Source organism: Manis javanica, chromosome 16 (assembly GCF_040802235.1).
Source record: "Manis javanica isolate MJ-LG chromosome 16, MJ_LKY, whole genome shotgun sequence".
Classification (NCBI taxonomy): Eukaryota; Metazoa; Chordata; class Mammalia; order Pholidota; family Manidae; genus Manis; species Manis javanica.
In genome coordinates, this window is record NC_133171.1 from 34255054 (window position 1) to 34278782 (window position 23729).

General features: G+C 34.8%; 1 protein-coding gene across 3 annotated transcripts in view; it reads right to left on the reverse strand.

The window, feature by feature from the left end:
• ZNF451 (zinc finger protein 451) overlaps positions 1 to 23729 on the reverse strand; it is a 70995-nt gene that overhangs the window by 22685 nt on the left and 24581 nt on the right. For all 3 annotated transcript variants that reach the window (XM_017661015.3, XM_017661014.3, XM_073225074.1), the window contains exons 4-9: positions 17933 to 18058; positions 13964 to 14075; positions 10052 to 10202; positions 8843 to 8969; positions 2541 to 2694; positions 1915 to 2062 (exon numbers count right to left, since the gene is read on the reverse strand). In XM_017661015.3, the coding sequence (XP_017516504.2) occupies positions 1915 to 2062; positions 2541 to 2694; positions 8843 to 8969; positions 10052 to 10202; positions 13964 to 14075; positions 17933 to 18058 (818 nt within the window). The remainder of the gene's footprint in view (positions 1 to 1914; positions 2063 to 2540; positions 2695 to 8842; positions 8970 to 10051; positions 10203 to 13963; positions 14076 to 17932; positions 18059 to 23729) is intronic.

The following is a 23729-nucleotide window of genomic DNA, read 5'->3' on the forward strand; positions in this document are numbered from 1 at the left end:
AAGGCAGAAGACCAGAACAGACATTTCACAAAGATAAATGAATGACCCATCAGCACAAGAAAAAATGCCCAACATCACTGTTCATCAGAAATGCATACTAAAACCAGAGACATTCAAAAGAATAGCTAAAAGGAAAAAGACTGGCAACACCAAACTTTGGCAAGCATTCAGAGTAACCACAACCCTCATACCTAATGGTAGGAATATATACTGGTACAAACACTATGGAAAAATATTTAATAGTTTCTTATAAAATTAAATATACACCTACTTTTTGTCCAAGCAATTTTACTCCCAGATATACATCCAGGAGAAATGAAAACATATGTCCATAAAAACTTACAAGAAAGGTACATAGCAGCTTTATTCAAATAGCGAAAACTGTCAATAATCCAAATGCCCATCAACATGAGAATGAATAAAGAAACTTATATTTATATAATAGAATACTATTCAGTGAAAAGGAACAATGTAATAAACATATGAATTGAATCTCACAGATATTATGACAAACAAAAGTGCATACTATACAATTTCATTTGCATGAAGTTCTAGAGGAGATAAAAACCACTATTAAAGTAGAAAAAAACATCAGAATAGATATTACCTAGGGATGAGACTGTGGGAAATAATTAAAAAGGAACCGGATAGAACTTGCATGGAAAGGTAATTTATTATGAGAAAAGTGTGGGTTAACGCATTCATCCATTTGTCAAAATCATAAAATCTGTATACTTGAATGAACTTACACTGTATCTCAAAAACAAAGAACTTTCAAAAATAAGGAGAGTAAGGAGCATACATATGTGTAAATTAAACAAGAATGGCAGTGCTGGTTATTATGGAAGTTGGGTGATGGGTAAATGGAGGTAACTATACTATTCTGTTGATTCATAGAGTTGAAATTTTCTGTAATAAAAAATTAAGAATAAAAATAAAAGGCAGAACAAGGATCTGAATTCATGAAAATTCAAGTCAGTACCAGGACTGCTAACCTAATTATACTGAGTGTATCTACAGAGTAATTATACTTTGCTGTCTCTGTTTTACTGAGAAAGTATTTTCACTTAAAGGAGAAAATAACTGTTCTGTTTCAAACAAATGCTATCATGTCATTTAGTAGATACAAACTTTTAACGCATTTTAATAATGCGTTAAACATGAAACAGAGACTTGGAGAAACAGCCATCAAAATGCAAAGTACAGACTTTGGATCATGATTCCAACAAACCAAATGTAAACAACTTCATGAGGTAATCAGGGAAATCTGATAACTGACTAGGTATTTGATGACAATGAAAAACTTTTTAAAGGTGTGCTAATATTAGTTATTTTTTTAAAAAGAACAGTCATTATTTATAGATACATACTGAAGTAATTACACATAAAATGATGTAATTTGCTTCAAAATAATAACTTGCAGGGAGTGAGACAATGAAACACAACTATCATGTATTGATAACCACCCAACCTGGGCTAAAGGCACCTTGGAGTTCACTGTACTATTCTCATTTTTGTATGCTGCTTAATAATTTCCATTGCAAATGCAAGAAAAATCGCACTTGAATATTCAATAAATTTGGCCTTTCACTGAAATTTGACCTTTCACATGTATGTGATACTTTCCAGTCTGTTTGACTTAAAGCCAAGTTTCTATCTTAAACTGTTCTTCTACACACAGCACACACAGAACTTAGAAACATCGTTTTTACATTCACAGCAATATCAATATATCCACTTTTTTCACACCTCTAACTTCTCTCATGCTGAATTTGGCTAATTTCCAGGCAAATGCACACTCTCATTCTAAAAGGAGAGAAGCATGGAATAGAAAAGCATTCTTTGAATCCTTCCACTGATGAAGAGCTTATCAGGCAGGATTCCCTTACAGCCCAAGACTAGACCTGTACAAACCTGAAATGGGCCGTGAGCTCCATGTGGGAACGCAGTGTCTGGTGACAGGCCACACACTTAACTTGAAATGGAACGTCTTTGCACAAAGAGATCAAAACTTTCTTTGCAAAAGATGGAAATGATACTGGATGTGCTATTCCATTGTCATCTGAAATACAAAACAAACTACAACTTGCAAAGATTTGTTGAGAGTGACCCAACCTTCCTCCCCTTTGCCTTTCTCTACATCAAGTTATTTACATGATAAAAATCTACAGGAGGTAATTTTCTAGCCTTAAGTGCAAAGGACAATGAACACATGCTCCAACTCAAATTTGAACCTTTAATTTAGAGAAACACCTGAATTCCCAGATATTATGGATATAAAAAAACCCATAACCCTAAATAAATGTTTTCTTCCCAAGTTACTGTTTATTTCTCAAAGTAAGTAAACCTTACTCTTAGGTACAAATAAGTATTAAGAATCATTTTTGAAAAATAAAAATTGAGATAAAAACCTTTCGCTTTCATGTTTCTCAAGTTACCATGAAGAAAAGTTACCTCAAGAATTATCTGAGAAGTTATGGTAAATCAGCAAAGATTAAAAGTAGTTTAATAATTTTCAGCAGAAGAGAGTATTAACATACCACCCAGTTTAAAACTCTGATGGAAATGATTCCTTCCAGACATATGCTTCAAACACTCATCCTTGCTGCTAAAAAGAAGGAAGCAATTCGGACACGCAAAACACTGAATAATCTGAGGAAGAAGGTTGTTTTTATGTCCATCATCTGAAGCTTCCTAAAATACAAGGCAAAGCTGTATTATAAACAACTAAAATCAATACTCAATTTCTTAAAATCATCTTTCAAATTTTCTTATTTACTATTTATTTGGAATACTCTGCATCAGTTTTTAATATGAAAACTTTTCTTTTCTGAGTGTGAACTATGGGATTTTCTATTGTAAATAAAATTCCATGTGAAATTTTACATTTTCTCCTTAAAAACAAATTATGACCATCATTCTATAACAATAAATACACAAATGCATTTGCTTTCTGTAATTTTCCTTTTTATATATACATCCATAAGCAATATTACATAAGTGCATAAATGTTTCTATATCACATTTACTTTTGTTTGCTTTGCTCAATCTATTCTGCAATATAACCTATGTTTTGTTCCATAAATTCCTCCATACTTAATCATCTACAAAAAAAGTAAACAAACGGTGCTGACATCATTTTATCAAACACTGTCATCTTACAGACTCTTTTACCTCTTGGTTTTCTTTTTCTACAGTATGTAATGGAAATACCCTAAAAATCAACTGGTATAGACCTAATGCATTCTTCTTAATGGCTGTAAATTCCATGGTGTGGATTTACTAAGATTTGGTTAAGTATTCATTTCCAGATTTTTTTTTTACGACTATAAACAATGATGTAAACATCATTGAATATATACCCTTATTTACAGGTGCTTCTCTCTCATTATCAGGAATGACTATTGGGTTAAAAGGCTTATTATTTCACTATTAATATGTATGACTGCTTTTCAAGAAGGCTCTATCAATTGACATATTCCATAGCACTAAGTGAGCCTGGCACAATAGCTATTGTAAATCTTTTTTTGATTTGTGCAGCCTGACAGACATTGTGATACTCAATGCTACTTTAATTTGCATTTCCTGTCCACTAGTGAGTTCCAGCATTTATTCATACAACTCTGGGGCCATTCCTTTAACCTCATGTTTCAACTATTTTTTGTTTTCCCCCCTTCTAGTCAACTTGTATCTGTTCTTCATTGCTGAAGCTTTGTCTCATCTTCCATTTTGCAAATGTTTTTCAAATATCTGTGTATTAATTTTGTATATGGTCACTTAGATTTTGATAGTCAAACAGGTATTTTTTTCTAGCATCTAAATTTCCCAAACTTATGAGTATCCTCTATTCGCAATTAGAAATATTCTTTAAGTATATATTTGTATGTGTATGTATATGTATGTGTGCTTGTATATAAACATAATTTAACTTAATGGTCTTTAGAGTAATAGCCTTAAAGGTGGTGTCTTCCTAAATTTACCATCACTAACATTAGGGACATCAGAATAGTCTTTGTGGTGCTTATGAGGTGCAACAGGAGAAGGGATAGGAAATTCACATTTATATTTAGCACACATCAAGCACCGCACTAGGGTTCAAAACATGCTTTTCCACTTAATCCTTAGAATAACCCCATGAAGTACTATTTCCATTATGTACAAATAAGAAAACTGAAATTTAAATAAGTCAACAAAATTACCTCCCACCAAGTTGTACCCCACAGGAGATAAAGCTACCCATCAAACCCATCTTTGGTAATAAATTCTATACTCTTCCCAATACTCCCCACCCCATTTTAATTTGGTAAGTACCATATAGAAGCTAACACCCAGGAAGATATTTTGCATTCCAATTAGAAGGTGTAAGGAAGAGCACGAAAAACATTTACTGACCACCAATTCACACAAATAACCCCTACTTGAAGAACTCTAAACTACAAAAATTGTTTAGTTCAATTGTGAGTTATAAATGGATTCAATATAAAGTTTAACTTGTTTGCTCAATAGAACAAAAATGTGATTACACATAAAATACCTTCTACAAATTGGGTGAGGAATAGGAAATGGGATGTCTGGTAAGTCAAAGCACTGAATACCTTTTTACCATTATATTTCTGGTTACATTAAGATAAAACATACTATAGAAAGCTGTATATTAGAAAAAAAAAGAACTACAGTAAGATATCACTTTATATCCACCAGGATGGCTGTTTTAAAAGACATAAAGGTGTTGGCGGGTGATGTGGAGAACTTGGAACCCACAAACATTGCCGGTGGGAAAGTAAAATGGTATAGTGTCCTGGATAACAATCTGGCAGTTATTTAAAATATTAAACATAATTACCATATGACCTAACAATTTAACTTTTTACAGAAGTGAAAACATATGTCCAAAGACTTCATATTTGTTTCTATCAACATTCACAGTAACAAAAAAGTAGAAAAAAATTCAAGTGTCCATCAACTGATGAACTGATAAAAGTGACATATATATCCATACAATGGAATTACTTGGCAACAAAAAGGAATGAAGTACAGATACAAGCTACAACATGGATGAATCTAGAAAACATTGTGGTAAGTGAAGGAACGTTGTCACAAAAGGTCACTTATTATAGGATTCTACTGCCAGGCACACCTCACATTTTACTGCACTTGCTTTACTGTGCTTTGCAGATAGTGCATTTCTGACAAACTGAAGGTCTGTGGGCAGCCCTGCACCAGGCAAGTCTATCAGCCTCAGTTTTCCAGTAGTACAGGAGAATTTGCTCACTTCCTATCTCATATCAAAATGTGTCAGATTTTAGTAATTTGGTATTTCAAACTTTCTCATTCTAACTATATTTGTTATGGTAATCAGTCACTTCGAATCACTGAAAGCTCAAAAACAAACTTAGGTGCACTGGGAAGCCAAAAATTTCATCTGACTGCTTTACTGCAACATTCTCTTTATTGTAATGGTCTGGAACCAAACCTGCAATACTCTAAGGTTGCCTGTATATGAAATTCCCAGAAAAGGCAAAAACCATAGAGACAGAAAGTAGTTTACTGCCTGCCTGGAACCAGGAAGTACAGGCTAGCAATGGGGGAAAATCACCTGGGGTAACAGAATGGCCCTAGAACAGAATGAAAAAGAATGGTAGCACCTGCTGACCCACAGGTGACACTGAGACACACCAGGGCTCACAATATGTTGTCCTCCTCCTCCTCCTTCTCCAAAAAAGGTGAAAAACAGGAAGCTATTTGGGGATATACCCATTAGATGGCTTAAATGTCAAAAAACTCTAAACACTTGCTCTTCAAGGTATGACCCAAAGACCTGCACACTGACATCATCTAGAAGCTTGTTAGAAATCCTGACTCAAAGGCCCCACCTTAGATCTACGGAGGAAGAACCTGTATTTTGACAAGATTCCCAAGTGATTCATGCACACATAAAGTTTGAGAAGCACTAGTCTAGACAGAAGAAACTGGATGGGAACCGGGAGGGAAGCAAGGCAAACAAGGCAAACTGTGGATAATTTCAATGTTTCCCTGAAGAATGCCATCTTCACAAAATAGAAACCATGGGTACACATTCTTCTAGCAACCTCTGCTGGCTGATTTAAGACAGCAATTACAACCTAATGCATACTAGTTTCCTTTTCCTTGCGACAGACACTCCAAACAATAATAAGGAGCATTTACGACAGCTGTTAAGTCAGGCCCTAAGTGTTCTATATAGTATTATATTTCTTCTCAACAATCTTGTGTGTAAGTATAGCAATTGCATTTTATCAACAAAAAACTTGGCTCGCAGCTGTCCTGTAACTTGCTGAGAACACCTCCTGAAAGTGCCAGTGGAATCCAAGTCTGCCTGACAACAAAGCTGTGCCAAAATGCTTCCCAGAGGACTGCTAACCATCACAAAAGGCAGAGCACAACAGCACTGAACAACCATTTCCAGGAAAACACAGGAACAAAGTTATGAATTTGGAAAAACACAAATGAGAGTACAGCTGACCCTTGAACAACATAGGTTTGAACAGCACATATCCAATTTTATGCGTATTATTTCCAATAAATATACTGGAAAACTATTGGAGATTTGTGACAATTTGAAAAAACTCTCAAATCGACCAGATAAGGGATAAAGCATTATTTTCATCATGTCACTGTTCCATAATAGCAACCTCTTGCCAATATCAAGTTTAAAATCTTGTGACTTTATAATTAAGTTATTATTTGCTCTGGAAGTCCCCAGGACCATCCCCAGATTCCACGTTTGCTAGGACCCAACAGGCCTCCGCATACGGCTGTACTTCATTCAGGCTGTGATGATAGTGAAAGGACACAAAGCGAAACCAGCAGGGGGAAAAGGCACACGAGGTGAAGTCCAGAAGAAAACAGGTGTAAGTTTCTAAGGCTCCTTCTCCCTTAGAGTCACACAGGGATACACTTAAATTCCTTCAAACATGAATTGTGATAACCATGTGAACTTTTGTCTATTAGGGAAGTTTATTACACATTTAGTGCCCACCATTTTTATTGGGGGCTGCTCACATTGCCTAATACCTACCAAAATTCCACACTCCCGTAAGGAAAGTAGGTGTTCAGCATAAACCACACTGTTAACACCAACAGTTAGCTACAGTGAGCCACTCACATCAGAGATTGGTAGGAGCCCTCCAAAACCCAAACAACAGCCAAGAGCCAACCTTGCAAGCAAGCCTTTCCTAAGGATGGCAGTGTCGGGCCTGCTATGCTAACTCTTTTCTGCACATTACCCCATATTCACTGTTCTGTTTAGGCTCTTCAAACTTTCCTAGAATTCCATCACGTTTACCTCCCACCTATCCAAATCCAGTCCTTGGAGACCTCTTCTCTTCCATAGTGCTTCCTCAATCTCCTGATACTTCTCTCCTGATTCTCTTAATTCCTATTTTACTTTACAATGTGATTAAAGCTTGTTCATTCTAGAATACAAGATCCCTGTGTTAAGAACTATAGCTGATTTATCTTATATTACAGCGACTAGTCAGTGTTGAACAAGATACAGGCTCCCCAAAACTAAGGACTGAGTGTATAACAAAATCTGCTTCAAGATACACATCTATTTTGGGAATGCACTCTATTATTAGAGCAGAGGCTAAGAAAACTGTAGAACTCAACTACATATATTTGAGAATACAAGCTTTAATTCTCTGCCATGAGCCTACCTATACACAACCCAACGTACTACCAATGTGTGAGCAAATTCTGAAGACACAATTTAAAGAGAAACACTATTGCTCTCTGGACATTACCATTTTACTATTTCAAAGCCTGACATTCATCAATACACAACCTAAATACATCCTACAATACATCAAAGATGAATCTGCTTAAAGGTTTTTAGCTATCAGGATATTTAATGTGGTATTGTTTATAACAAAAATTTAAACAAGCAATACTCCTAATAGGAAACTAAATGAAACTACAATATATACATACAGTAGAATGCTATTCATTTATTTAAAATGTATGTACTGATTCAAAAAATATCTAAGCATTTTTTTGTACAACACACTGTTTTACTATAAAACAATTTAGATATTTTATCCTATGTAAAAAATTCATATATTGAAATAGCAGAAACATATAAGAGCAAAACCTTTGTCAGTATTTTTAAATTTCCCACAGTGAACGTTATCACACAATTAACATTTTACAATGTTAATAAGGCCTTAAAGATATCAAATATAAAATCTTAGTAATCTAATATTATTACAGAGTTCTCTGTTTTATAAATTTGCACATACCATGAGTCAACTCATGTCCCTTGAAATATGACATATAAGAAGAGTTCCTTCATCTTCCTATGGTGACAGACAGTAGCTGCACCAGTGGGGGTGAAGATTTAATAACATGGGTAACTGTGGAACCACTGTATTGTACACTTGAAACCAATATAAGATTGTATATCAATGACACTTCAATAAAAAAAAAAAAGAGTTACTTAAGACAGCCTTTTAGATCTGTTTCTTAGTACTAGCATTAATAGAGGAATTGTTGTTTACTATGTGGTTCCAACAATTCAACAGGCAGTGAAAGACAGTGGACTTAAGTATAAGGTGGTAGTTCTCATCATGAGCATCTTGAACAAGGTAAGTTAATTTCACAGAGCGACTCCGTGAAAGTTGGCTTTCAGTTATCAAGTTTACCTACCCATAAAAATTTCATGTTCTAAATAATTTTACTTTCCAGAGACAACCACAATTTTGATTTTACGAGTATCACTGGTGAGTACAAGTTTAGATGCAGCAAGAAAACATCTATATCCAACTCTCTAGAAAAAGAATACTATCTTAAGACATGTTCTTACCTTAGCAAAAAGGTGATCCCTATACTGTTGTTGAGTAACAAAATGTTTGTAACATACTACACAAGCAAAGGAATTCATGGAAGGTCCATGTAGTGTAATTGCTGGATCACATGGAGAGTGATCAAATCTACTTGGCAAAAGAGAAGGAACGTCAGAAAAGCCTACATTCTAGGGTCAGAACCATGTTTGCTTCATTTGTTAAGCAAAACACACACATACACACACACATTTAGTACTTTACATTTTTTTATTGAAATATTTAATAATTTTCTTTATATCCAAAAAATATGGAGTGGCTCTCATATGCTAGGCAATCCCTTCAAACAGTGACCAATAAGCTAGCACAAAATTTCATAGAAAGCACTCAAGATCCAATATGATGGATGTAAGCATGTTTTATCTGACTGTACACTTCCAGTTTGAAAATTATATAGCCATTTTCTTTTCCTTCTTGCCTTATTTACCATAAAACTCACAAATAATTTTAAATGAACCAATGGAATAATAACCTCATGTCAAGATTTCTGGCACACATCTGTCTCCTAAGAACAGCTTTTAATACTTTTAAATGCCTCCCCCTTATTTGTAGAACACTGAAGCTCCCTCCAGAAGCCTCTGTAAAAGCCCCAAACTCTCAATTCCCATCTTTAAACTACTAGGAGGACAGACTGTCAAGGTAAGAATATTTAATGCCTTTAATACTGCCTTCCCTCCATACTGACTTTCTCAAGGTCTACAATTCAAAAAAAATCTAGTAAATTAATAACACGGTTTCATAAATAGAATATTTACTGTTAATTTTTTTATATTTGGTTTATTTTTAGCATTCATTTTGTAATTTGATTTTAGCTTTTTTGGGCTAGGCCAACTATAAGTGCTTTGTGTCTCTTGAAATTTGCATTTATGGGCTGGATTTCTCTAAAACCGTTCAACTGCGTATCAATGCAAAAAGGCTGTACAGAATTGTATGAGACATTTAAGGAATACATACATACTTAAAGGCGACATGCCTTTAAAGATAGGATATCACTAGAAAAATTTCAAGCCTCCTAGGAAGCCTAAGAAAAGTAAATTAGAAATAATTATAACAATTTGAGTTTGGAATATTGAGTTATAATCACAATGGCAGAAGTACATCACGCTTTCATTTTACAATATCACTTTGTAACTCATTTAATCGTCAGCATCCACTAAGAATATCATACTTACCTTTTCAAATGTCCTAAGAGAAGGTGTCCATTATCAAATTCCTTGTTACAGTGCATTATGGGACATGAGATTGGTTTCCCAGACATCCACGCTTGGCCTCTTCTTCGGAATGAACTTTTTGTTCCAGAATTAATCGTACCTGTTTTGACTCCTGCATTATTAGAATATAAATTATTAAGTGTCTATTTCAGATACTTGCCCTTTGGACTGGTAATCAAAATTATGACATGAATGTAATAAAAATTACAGTATGGCATAAGGTGGGCGATTTTAACTGTAATTGTTTATAAGCTTCTTGCAACAGATATAATAATTGAAAAGCAAATAGTTATTTGGGACAAGGAAAGCTGTCAACATCTCTAAGTAACATTCTCTTGAGGGAAAAAAAAAAATTGTTTCCTAAATTCAAGAGCCAAGAAGTGTCAAAGATCAAATACCTTAGAAAATCAGCTGCTCTACAGAACCCCTACCTCCCCTCTTCTTTTCCTTACATAAGTTGGCACACATCTTCTAATTTTTATTTTTTCTTTTAACTATCTTAAACACATTTTAAGGTTTAGCTATATTACAGAGGACCTGGGTTCTATGAAAATTGCGTTGAACAATGTAACTAGGAGGGCAGGCAGGAGTGGAGAGGATAGGGAGGCAAGGAGGATAAGAGAGCTACTTTCTGAGGAATCCAGCCACTGGACAGCAAGTAATGCAGTTGTCAGCAACATATTTACAGAACACAGAGGAGAGATTTACTTATCTCTCTCCTTTCTATTTGTCCTGTTATGTCCCTTCCCTTTTTCTCCTTTCAAAGCCAACTAGTAAGTAGTTTGCCCATCATTACCTTCTCTTAATTAATCCCCTTTCATCTGGTCTGTACTTCATCCCCTGTCTTATTTTATAATCTTGGTCTTACAGTGACACAACTATTACAGACTTAATACCACTGACCAAATTTTGTTCCCAAGGAGACTACTAATACATGATATGCAATGGAAAATTTAGAGTTATGTTGTATAAACAAAGTACTATAAAACTGCCAGGAGGATTCTGATATACCGATAGCTTCTTACTGATTCTCTTTTATTATTATTTCTTATGGATTGTTTCAGTCAAATGCCTTTAATATTGCATATAACAGAAAACTGGGTATTTACCTTCATGGTAGTTTCTACAAAGCCCCTAATCATTTAACTGGAACAGAATATTATTCATGTAACATCACCTAGTTTTAAGATATCCAAGTAGTTATATATGCTTAAGGTTTCAACTGCTTTTCTGTTATTTCATTCCTTATGGGGGAATGCCTTTACTAAAAACTGCCAAAATGATTACAACTGTTCTGCCAATAAACAATGAACAGCATGGCATTTATTATATTTTAATTTTAAAGAAGCATTAAACAACAACACACCTCTTCATTTTTTTTTAGTACATTCAGAATTAAGACAATTTTTATTTATTGTCCATCCACATCCCAATGTCACCCATTAAGACTTTTACTTAGCCAAACAGAGGCTTTGGATAAAAATAAAACTGAAGAAAACAATCAACTGAACAAAAATAAGCTTTACCCATGGAAAGGCAAAATACAGAGAAAATTAAACAGTTCTTTTCCTTAAATTGTACAAAGTGCTATTTTTCAGTTACTAAGTACTTAAGTGTATGCAAACTAGTCAAACTGAAAAGGTCTATAAAACATGGATTTCCAAGGTTAGAGTAATTATAAATAAAGTATTTAAACAACTTCTAATCAAAGAATTGATAGCTGAACGCTTTGGAATAGGTTGAACAAGGCCCTTAATGTTACTATGTAGAATCTCACTTTTTATAATTAAAAAGAATAATGACTCATTTCTGTTTTCCCCAGCTACATCCTCTTCAAAGACCTTAGCACTCTTTAAAGCCCATTTATGGAATAGCACCATACCAAACAAGGCTCAATGCAGCAGTTTCTAGCAATAAATACCAAACTTCAATTCTGTGTGGCAGGTACCAAGCAAAAAGATGAAACAATCATACAAAAAGAGCATAACTGAAGACCTTAACTCCAATCTCAAAGCTTATCAGCCACCAATGAACCAGGTACAACCTGAAGATAAATAAAATACCAAGTCTTGCCAAGAATCATAAAGATACAGCCAAATGCTCATTAATGTTCATTTGTTCCCATTTGGTCCACTCAAAGAAAAATGTAAACAGATGCTCATGAATTCAAATTGAATTCACACAAGGTGAAGGCCAGAGATTAGGCCTAATAGGGCATATTACAAGTCCTTATAACCATTTCTAGACAAGACTTGAAAGTGTTAGATTCATATGAAAAATGATTTAGAAGAGATCTTGTAGCTCATAAAGCATTGTAGTTCTAGCCCATTTTCCTACCAAAATCACTGAGGAATCTTCTCAAACCTACAGATGCCCTAGAATTATCTCTGGAGGTGAGGCCCAGGCATGTATTTAAAAGTTCCCAGGTAAAACCACTGAGCTAGTCATTAATTTCTACTGAGAATGAGTGCATATTAAGAGGGATTTTTTTTTAAGTAACTGAAGCCTTAAGAGAGCATCTCAGGAGGCAAAACAATTTATAGAGTAATTTATAGTATCTTTTGCTAAAGTAGGATATCAATCATTTTGTTTAGTTGAATGAAAGTCACATTTGAAACCCCAGTTTTAAGCTCCCTTTCTGTGTTCATATGTACATGTTTATAGCTCACTTTGGTAAAATATTCAACATGTATTGAGCATCTCTGTGCTGAGCATTCTTTTTAGGCACTGACACTAAAAAGGATTAAAAATCCTTGGTCTCTTCCCCACTGAGCATACAGTCTGACAGAACGGACAGACATGAAAACATATCAATCCAACATAAAAGGGTAAAGACTACATTGGATAAATGAATATAGCATTGTGGGATCAAAGAAGACTCATCAACCAAACTTAAACAGAATAAATAAACCTAGCAACCTCTAGTACTGAGTATTATCTGTGGGTATTATTAATTTCACAGCAAGTAACAAGAAAAAAAAGGAAAAGGTATTTAAAAGGAAGATGGGATGAGGTGGGAGACTGCCAGACACAAACAGAGGTAGGAAGGAAACAGAGTTTCAGGGAGTCACCCAGTGTCAAAATACCTACAAATTATGGAAATTATTTTATAAGCAGTAATTTGATTCTATTCAAAGAAAAGCCCTCTGAAAACTAAACTTAGAACAAGACAAGGTTCAAAGTTGAGCACTGTATGCCCAACTATTTCAAATTATGTTTTGCAACTAAACCTCTGCTGGATTAAATACATAGCTAAGGTCTCTGTGGCTATCGCAAGCCTTTAAGAACTGTCTTTCAAAAGAGACACTAGAAAAATTCCCATGGTAGGAATGGTCTACTAGCTCTTAAAAATTCCACCAAATTATCTGGTGTGGCGGGGAGAATGTTCCACAGTGACTCTTCCAGGAATCTCAGTTCTGCAGCTAAGGATAGAGAAGCTACTCAATGCTTCAGATAAGCCTCCCATGTAGGCACTTCCTTAGAAAATATCTACATAGGTTGCATTGACAAAATAATAAGTAAACACTAATCCATTAGATTTCAGCTTAATTACCATCTTATTTTACCAGGTAAGGCTTTCCTGACCTCAAATAACCTATTATAGACCCCCATAGGTACATGCACTATTTCATGCAACACATGAATAAAAGAACTATATCTAATGAGCTAAAACATTATTTATTTACTCGTACTCAAAATATGCTTCCACCAAAATAGGAAGATAATTAGTAAAGTAGGACATTATTAAGTATCACTGAAACTAAATTCAACAATTTATATAGTTACTAGCAACTGAATAAAACAGACATAATGCCTTAAGGTTTTAGGGAAGCTCAGTAACTTTGGTGTTCCACTTCTATCTCTAAAGAATACCTGGCATTTTTAGCCACTGGTCCACACACAGTCTTGCTGCTTCTGTATCAGAATGTCCTTGAATAAATTCCAATTCTTGTAACCCATGAGCATGCTGAAAATCGATTTTTTCCTACAGATATTAAGAAAAAATCAATTAACCTATGATTACTAACCTGGTTTCCTAGAGAATAGATTGTGACAGAACAGTAACCAAAAATATACTGTTAATCCTATAGATAATAAAGAAAATAAAGACTGTGCACAGAAATATTTAAAGACTTTAACAGTACAAAGCATCTAGTTTAGTGACTGGCACTGGCCCTGCCTATTTTTGTAAATAAAGTTTTATTGGAACATAGCCATGCCCATTTGTTCTTTATTTCTTTTTCTTATAGAGCTAAGTCAACACAAATGTTCATGTTCTAGGATGATTCCAATGTTATCCATATTTGCACAAAGTTTGCTATGACCTACATCTCCAACAATAGGTGCTGCTGAAGTAAATTACAGTATATACATTTCATCAGTTGTTAGAAACATTACCAAATTTTCCAGTGAAGTAGGAATATACTTTTGAATTCAAGTAGGTCACCAAATAGTATTACACAAAGAAGACCAAATATAAACAAAGATGAATTTCAAGTTATATGTAACTATATCAGCAGAGGTGGAAAAGAGGGTGAAAATAAATATATTAAATGTCAATGTCTATCTCTGTTAATTGAAATATAATCTTTTTCATTTTTAATCTTTTATACATTTTTTTCAAATTTTCCATATGTAGTCTGAAGTACACAGAAGCTTATGCAGTATCTGTTCAGTGAATATTAATAAGAGCATTAATATTTAATAAGTGCCAATATAAAAGCATTTATTGCCACCTACATCACAGGTTGGCAAACTTTTTCCATAAAAGGCTAGATAGTAAACATTTTAGGCTACGCAGCCTATATATACAGTCTCTACTGCAACTACTCCACTTGCCACTGTAGCATCCAAGCAGCCATAGATAATATGTAAACAAGTGGGTGTGGCTATTTTCCTATAAAACTTTATTTAGAAAAATAGGCAGCAGGCCAGTGCCAATCACTAAACTAGATGCTTTGGACTGTTAAAGTCTCTAAATACTTCTAGTCAATTTACCTATAATCTATGTGCACACTCTTTAATCATGTTTTGTCTAACAATTAAAACCACTTACCACGTGCCGAGAAGTGTTCTAAAAGCATTTTAGACTTAATTCTCAGAGTAACTGTATTAGACAGGTACAATATTGTTCCCATTTTATGTACTGAGATACAAAAAGGTCAAATAAATTGCCCAAGGATAAATAACAATGCCAGGACTTAACTCTCACAGTGTGATTATAGAACGAATGTACTTAACCAGTATGCCATACTGTGTCTCAAAAAGCCCACATTCTTAAAAAGAAATCACAAAGTTGCAAACACTGAATTTGTAAGATATAGGCCAGAATAATGAATAGCCTACTTAGGATCTTCTATCAGGAAGGTTAAGAGGCAGAATGATTCAAGATTTTATTCTGAAAAAAATTTTCTCAACAATGTTCAAAGAATGGCCACAGAATACTGTTTTTCAAAGATATTAACATGTACTACATACTTTAAAAAAATTCTCTGTAATCAAATTATGTATAGAAACACTGGTTTTAATACAAAGTTCAAAAGGTTCCTTTAGTGAAGGACTTCCCAAGCCTTAAAGTGCTAATGTGTGTGTGACTTTCCATACAGAGTATGCAGTATACAACTTAATAAATCACCAAATACTTTATCTTTTCAATGTGTGTCTTACAGAGTCAGTGTTCTGAATAACATGCTATGGGCAACAAAACTAGTTTATCCAAAGAAAGCAGTATGACAAGCTTCTGGTAGACTATAAAGACATTTTCTTATGTACAGAATAAAACCATTTCTCAAAGTTTGTTGCAAACACCTATCACAATAAAAATTCTTAAATATAATTGTGATTAAATATTACTATATGCCAACTAATAGCTTACTTATTTTAAACAAATGTCAATAATTTTAAAAAGAGACTTTTTAAAAAAGATTTTAGCATTTCTTACAATGTAATTTGAATTCTGTGGCTATACATGGTTGGTCAATGTACGCTCAAAAAAACATTTGTTGGCTTAATTCAGCCATCTTTTTCTCTTGTCAGAAAGCTACGTCCACAAACTTTAGGGTTATATCCTTTCTTGCAAGTCATCTTAACTCCAGCAATATCAATAAGCAAAGCCTGAGGCTGGTCAACTAGTCAGCTGAGCATATCATCGCTCACAGTGATTTGTCCAGTGAAAGATTTTAATGAATTTTCTTTTTTTTTATGACTGTGTCAAAACAGACAATTTAATAGTGAGACACCAACAATTCACAATTCACAAAGGCCTAGAATAACTGGAGACATTTTCTATTATCTCTATTTTTGGTTATCTGTCATCCACTGGAATTCTTTAAGAATCCTTCCTTTCCAGGTGGTTTGTTTTATTTTTGTTTTCTGTCACCTAGTTTTAAAAAATAAGTTATCCATAACAGGAACCAAATTAAGAAAACAAAACACACAAACAGATAGCAAGCAATGAGCTAAAGCATCTGTGTGAGGCAATTTCTCCCTTAGAAAAGGATGAAATCTAGATAAATTTATTCTTCATGGGTAAGAATTTTGAAATTTCAAAAAACTATTCAGTTGTAAGATAAAGCCTTTAATACAATGAATGAACATTTACAGGGATAGAAGCTGACACTGTCCTTGAGAAAAACCCTGTCATAGTGACTATAAGATCATGAACTCATCACAAAAGCTTATTTACTATCTACGTGGGAACACTGCCTGGGAAAAGAAGCTAGCATCACTCAGGGAAAGAGTGGAAAAGCAGGAAAGCTTGCAAACCACTCCTCTCTCAAAGAGATTTTCCCAATGATCCATTAACACCACACTTAACACAGTTTGGGGAAAGACTCTTCCCTAAGAGTAAATAGTGTTTCTGCCAGGAAAGAAATTACTGTTTTTTGTTGTTTTTTTTTTACTATCTCTGTGTGCTTTAAACGTACAATTAGAACAGTATACTCTTAATTTAATTGGTATTATGTCATGAAGTTAAAATCCTCAAAACAAACCTACTTCTAACTTAAAGCCTAATTTATTCTATATCAGATTAGGAGATGCTAAAACAGAGGCTACAGAAATATATAAATTCCTTTATAATAACCAATTAAACATGGAATCAAAACCATAGGCATTAAAATTATAAAATCATCGCGCTGTTCCTTTACAGACTGAAGCCCAATGTCTATAAAAACCAAGTGGCCTGCTGCAATCAAAACGGCCACTGGCAGAGCCATGATTTCAATTTCCATTTTTAAACTCTTAGTATGAAGCTTTTTTCTATTCAACTCATTAACATTCTACTAATAGACATTTGTCTGTATTGAAGGAGTTATTTAAAGTAATTTCATTTGGGGCCTTCTAAAGCAAGTCAAGGAAAAGATTTATATCATGTGAGATTCTAAGTTAGGCTTCATTTTCTACATAGCAGCTCTTCTACAACCCTGACTCAAATTTCTTCCTCTTAGTAACAGATTTAATCTGAGGAGACAGACTGTAGAAAGTGGTCTGGTTCTATTCAGTAGAAAATAACCTTTCGACAGCTTATACTACAAAAGTCCTGATAAACTCTTTCATTCTTGTGAAAAAGTAACCAGAAACCCTTAATTGCTCATCTGCTCTGAGAGTCCCCATGATTTCTAATACCCAAAAATAAAGTCCACCCAATAATTTTTTTCTTTCCTTTATACACATGATCAGAATCCAACAAACTAAACAAGAAATGTAAAAAGCTATCATGAATTATTCCTAAGTCCATGCTGAACTTGGATTCAATTATGTATTTTTATTTTGAATTTCTCTTCACAGCTTCATTATAAAAAATACTATTGTGGTATAACACCAATTAAAGTAGCGACATACCCTGAATGCTCTGTTCTTCTCTTCTTTCTGCTGTTTCTCCACTTCGACATGGTGGGCTAGACGAGCCAAAGTCAGAGCAACTTTGTCCTTCTGATGGTCGATATAGTCTTTACGCTGAACATTATGCTGTAATTGAAAAAATGGTTTTCATCCCTTTAACCAACAAAATTAGTTATATAAACATTTACCAAACAGTTATTATACCAAAAAATCATTTACTTTTAGAATAATCAAATCTCTAAGAACCTGTCTTATTTATTTTATATTTTATGTGGTATTTTGTAGATTGGCCAATCATCTAACCGCATTTTTTGGTTTTCAAAATACTGGATAAACTACCTGCTAAGACATTAATCATTTTTATTTATAATCATCTGGGTATTAAAAAGTTTGGCATTGTTTTGGTCTGAGTCTATAAGGTAGTCCCAGCAACCCATTAGTTCAAGCTCCAAAAGGTCTAACAGTACAAACCTCCTTGACTATGGTTTTTCAGCCATGTAAGGTCGGTATTTACTTAGAAGAGAAATTTACTGATTATAAAGAACAGATCTAACTTTCAGTTTCTGGTCCAAAGGTAAGGAGTCTGGAAGCTGTCATTCAGGGTATGTAGCTATTTTAATTGGCGTTATACCAGAAGTCTTGGAAGCTGTCACACCATCCTAACAAGTAAAAAGCTAAAAAGTCAAGAACTCTCAGATTCATCAGAGAAGTGAGGTGAGGTCACAGTGTAAACCACAGCTCCAAAAATGAGAGGGGGGGCAGATGCAGAGGATTGTAACTTAGTGAGGCAGAAACCCATGAGTGGAAACCTCAGCAGAAACCAGTATTGGGTAGGAAAACCTGAACTTTAATTGATGAATTGCTGGAGGCTGAGTGTAGACAAGTCTTAGGAGTTAAAAACTCCAGGGAGACCTAGTCACAGGGGAGGCCCCTCACACTTTTGTGAGTTAATCTCCAGGAGTTCTACCATATTCTCACAGTAAATTCCCTCATGTTTCCTGCAGGGGAGAGAAAAAGTAAGCATTTTGAAATATGCCAGAGCATTCTATTCTTAACAAGGCTGCCCTCAAAAGAAACTATTTTACCAGAGCCTAACCAACCTGAGAGAAGGGAAATATCCAATTCCAGGCCCACTTGAGGGGAGGGACTGAGCAGCACTGCTGAAGTTCATGGGCAAGGGGCATGGACTCCATAACTGAGACCTAGTCACAGGCCTATACAGTGCTACCATTTCTCCCATACCTAACTACGGCATGTAAAGGCCTATTTACTACAGTCCCTTATACATAGCACAACATGCCCACCTTTCAACAAAAACTAACAAGGCATACTAAAAGGCAAAAAACACTTTGAAGAATCAGAACAAGCACAGAATGGGAGACACGGCAGGGATGCTAGGATTACTGGATCGGGAATTTATGACAACTATGATTGGTATCCTAAGGGCTATAACTGATAAGTTGACAACGTGCAAGAGCAGATGTGTACTGTAAAGAGAGATATAAATCCTAGGAAAGACACAAAAACATCAAAAACGCTATACAGAATGAATAACGCCTTTGATGGGCTCATTAGCAAACTGCATACCACTGAGGAAAGAAATCTCTGTGCTTGAGTATATGTCAACAGAAACTTCCAAAACTGAAAAACAAAGAGAAAAATGACTGAAAAACAAAAAACAGAATATCCAAGAATTATTGCAAATGATGTAATATACGCATAGTAGGAATATCAGCTGCAGAGGAGAGAAAGGAACAGAAGAAACATTTGAAGCAATAAAGACTGAGAATTCCCCCAAATCAATGTCAGACCAAATCACAAATGAAGAAGTAGTAAAATCCTTTTTGTTCACTGATGATATGATCTTCCCAAGAAAAAAATATACAAACAGTAATTGGGGTGAAGTAACCTGTGTAATTATACATTTCCAGCAGCTTTACTTGTTGTAATTACCAAAAAGGCTATACATACTGTATGAGTCCAACTACATGACATTCTGGAAAAGCAAAACTATAGTGAGAGTAAAAATATACATATATCAGGGTTTTGGAGGAAGAAGGAATAAATTGTCAAGAGTACAGAGGATTTTTTGGGCTGTAAAACTATTCTGTACATTATAAAGGTGAATATCTGTCCTTATACATTTGTCCAAACCCACAGAATGTACACCACCAAGAGTGAACCCGATGTAAACTATAGACTTTGGGTGATAATGATTTGTCAACATCAGTTTATGGATCATAACAAATGTACCACTGCACTAGGGGATCTTGGTAATGGGAGAAGTTATGCATGTATAGGCACAGAAAGTATATGGGAAATCTCTATACTTTTTTAAGTTTATTAAAAAGAATTTTACTAGAAAGACTGGGTTACTAACTAAAATGTCACTCTTCAGGCAAATCAGTGATATATGAACAACCCAAATTTTACCAAAGGTGGGACACAGTTGCATCAACCAAGTCAAATAGCAGGTATGATTTTGCAAATACACAGATGTTACACAAAGTGAGCATATATAAAAGGTCAAACTGGTATTTTCAGTACAAGACTACATCTTAGCAGTAAGGGATGCTCACAGGCTCACTCAGGACAGAAACAGTCCCAGCTAACTTTCGGGTCACTTGGCCAGCTTACAGTGCTACAACAGGTTAGTAGATAGTATTCTAACAACTCAAAAATGTTGTTTTAAAAGTCATAGGACAATGTAGCTTATGAGAAAGGATGGTCACAGAAAGCTATTTACCTGAGCTCTGATCCTTTAGTGGCAAATTTATCTGTCTTAAAAACAAATTAGATTTACTCTTTCGGGAAGACAAAAAAAGTAGTATCTATTTATTTAAAATGTAGGTATTACCTTAAGAAGGAAATTTACATCGTTATACAAAGTCTATAGTTACTAAAAATTAGATCCTAACAAAATTTTTAATTTGAGGAAGTTAATATTTAAACATAGGCCTAGAATGTACTCCCTTTCCTGACAGAAATAACATTTTACAGAGATAACACTGAACATTTACTATTAAACTCTAGCAAAAGTCATGCTTGGAAGGCCAGATATATCAAAGCCATATTAACACATGAGGCAGACAAGGTATAAAATAGGGTTCAATTACAAAATATACTGTTGTGTTATAACACCATGAATATTCTGGGAACAGGAAGTATGCCACATTTTAGATTAATTAAAGTAATCCTAACCCATGAAGGGCTACCCTTGAATTGATGGTTTCACTATCATTTTACTTTCTCCTTGGCCACAACAAAACAATTGTTCTGGATTACTTCTAAAGTTATACTCATTCAGATAGACTTCACATAATATTTATTCTTCTTAAAGTTTATTTTAAAAGTTATTTTAAAGCTTGCTTTAAAATGTTTAATTGTTCTCAATTTACAAATTACAAATATACTCTGGACACAAAGTTAAATGAAAATTTAAGTCAGAAATAGAGCAATTATATATCCAATGGGGAAACTCTGAGAGATACACTAGTCACAAAATATAAATACGTTTCTAAAACTTTCTCCCTTCAAACTACACTCATATGTTAGCAAGATAAACTATTTAGCTCTTTAATCAACATCTAAACAACATTTGTTCAGAGCACTTCAACTTCACCCTAAAATTAATCTCTTGCCCTACAACATTACCTTTTGAAGGTCAAATAACTTGAACCTGTTGGTATAGTTTGCTAAAATTATTTTTTGTAGAGAAAAAGGAATGGTACCATGGATATACAATGGGGAAATAACAGCCCCTTCAACAACTGGTGTTGGCAAAACTGGACAGCTACATGCAAGAGAATGAAACTGGATCACTGTCTAACCCCGTTCACAAAAGTAAACTCAAATGGATCAAAGACCTGAATGTAAGTCAGGAAACCATAAAACTCTCAGTAGAAAGCATAGGCTCTTGAATTTAGAGACGAGCAACTTTTTCCTGAACGCATCTCCTCGGGCAAGGGGAACAAAAGCAAAGATGAACAAATGGGACTACATCAAGCTAAAAAGCTTCTATACAGCAAAGGATACCATCAGCAGAACAAAAAGGCATCCTACATATGGGAGAATATATTTGTAAATGACATATCCAACAAGGGGTTAATATCCAAAATATATAAAGAACTCACATGCCTCAACATCCAGAAAGCAAATAACCCTATCAAAAATGGGTGGAGGAGCCAAACAGACAGTTCTCCAAAGAAGAAATTCAGATGGCCAACAGACACATGAAAAGAGGCTCCGTATCACTAATCATCAGGGAAATGCAAATTAAAGCCACAATGAGATATCACATCACACCAGTTACGATGGCCAGCATTGAAAAGACTAATAACAACAAATGTTGGCAAGGATGCAGAGAATGGGGAACCCTCCTACACTGCTGGTGGGAATGTAAGCTAGTTCAACCATGGTGGAAAGCAGTACAGGGGTTCCTCAAAAAGATCAAAATAGAAATACCATTTGACCCAGGAATTCCACTTCTAGGAATTTAACCTAAGAATAAAGCAACCCAGTTCGAAAGACATATGCACCCCTATGTTTATCACAGCACTATTTACAATAGCCAAGACATGGAAGCAACCTAAGTGTCCATCAGTAGATGAATGGATGAAGAAGATGTGGTATATATACACAATGGAATATTATTCAGCCATAAGAAGAAAACAAATCCTACCATTTGCAACAACACGGATGGAGCTAGAGAGTATTATGCTCAGTGAAATAAGCCAGGTGGAGAAAGACAAGTACCAAATGATTTCACTCATATGTGGAGCATAAGAACAAAGAAAAAACTGAAGGAACAAAACAGCAGCAGAATCACAGAACCCAAGAATGGACTAACAGTTACCAAAGGGAAAGGAACTGGGAAGGGAGGGATAAGGGGTTGGGGAGAAAGAGGGCCTTACGATTAGCATGTATAATGTGGGGGGGGGGCACAGGGAGGGATGTGCAACACAGAGAAGACAAGTAATGATTCTACAGCATCTTACTACGCTGATGAACAGTGACTGTAATGGGGGTTGTGGGGGGGGGTCTTGGTGAAGGGGGGAGCCTAGTAAACATAATGTTCTTCATGTAATTGTAGATTAATGATACCAAAATAAAAAAAAATTTTTAAAAAAACATCAAAATTACAGTATTCTTTGTTTTGCCTAGGGTAAAAACAAACAACAAAAAAAAAGTAACAGGTGAAGAGCCAAGAAAAAAAAAAAAAAAAGCAACGGTACCTGGAGAAAGAACTTTAACTTAGAAACCTTCGCCATTTAAAAATGAGAAAACTGAAGTATTTAAAATCATGTTTTTCTTAAACTGGGGAGTAAATTAAGTACTTAAGGCAGAATGAACACGCACTCTCCAAAAGTCAAGTCCCCTGGATTTTCATTACGTGTGACCCAAGATGGGTGGCCTCTAGATCTTACCAAATTATATCCTTCCCTGCTTATGGGAGAACACAGCACTGGAAAAACAGAATGATCATTGATATTAAAATGCACATAAGGCATCTGTACCAAATAGGTCACAGAAGGCCTTATTTTGCACATAAATGTTAACAGGAAATTCAAAGGACCAATAGGTTCAGAAACATAATTTTTAACATGAGGACACAAGGGGGTAAAAACCTACTGCAGGCTACCTTGTTACTGATACAACCGCAGAACCAAAGCTATGATGTTAATTTGTCAGGAACATGGGCAGAAAGTGAACTGATTTCAGGGTACATATCAAAGTACCTGAAATGTTCTCCATAGAACAGATGAAAAGGGGCCACTATATTCTTAGGTTTGGAAAT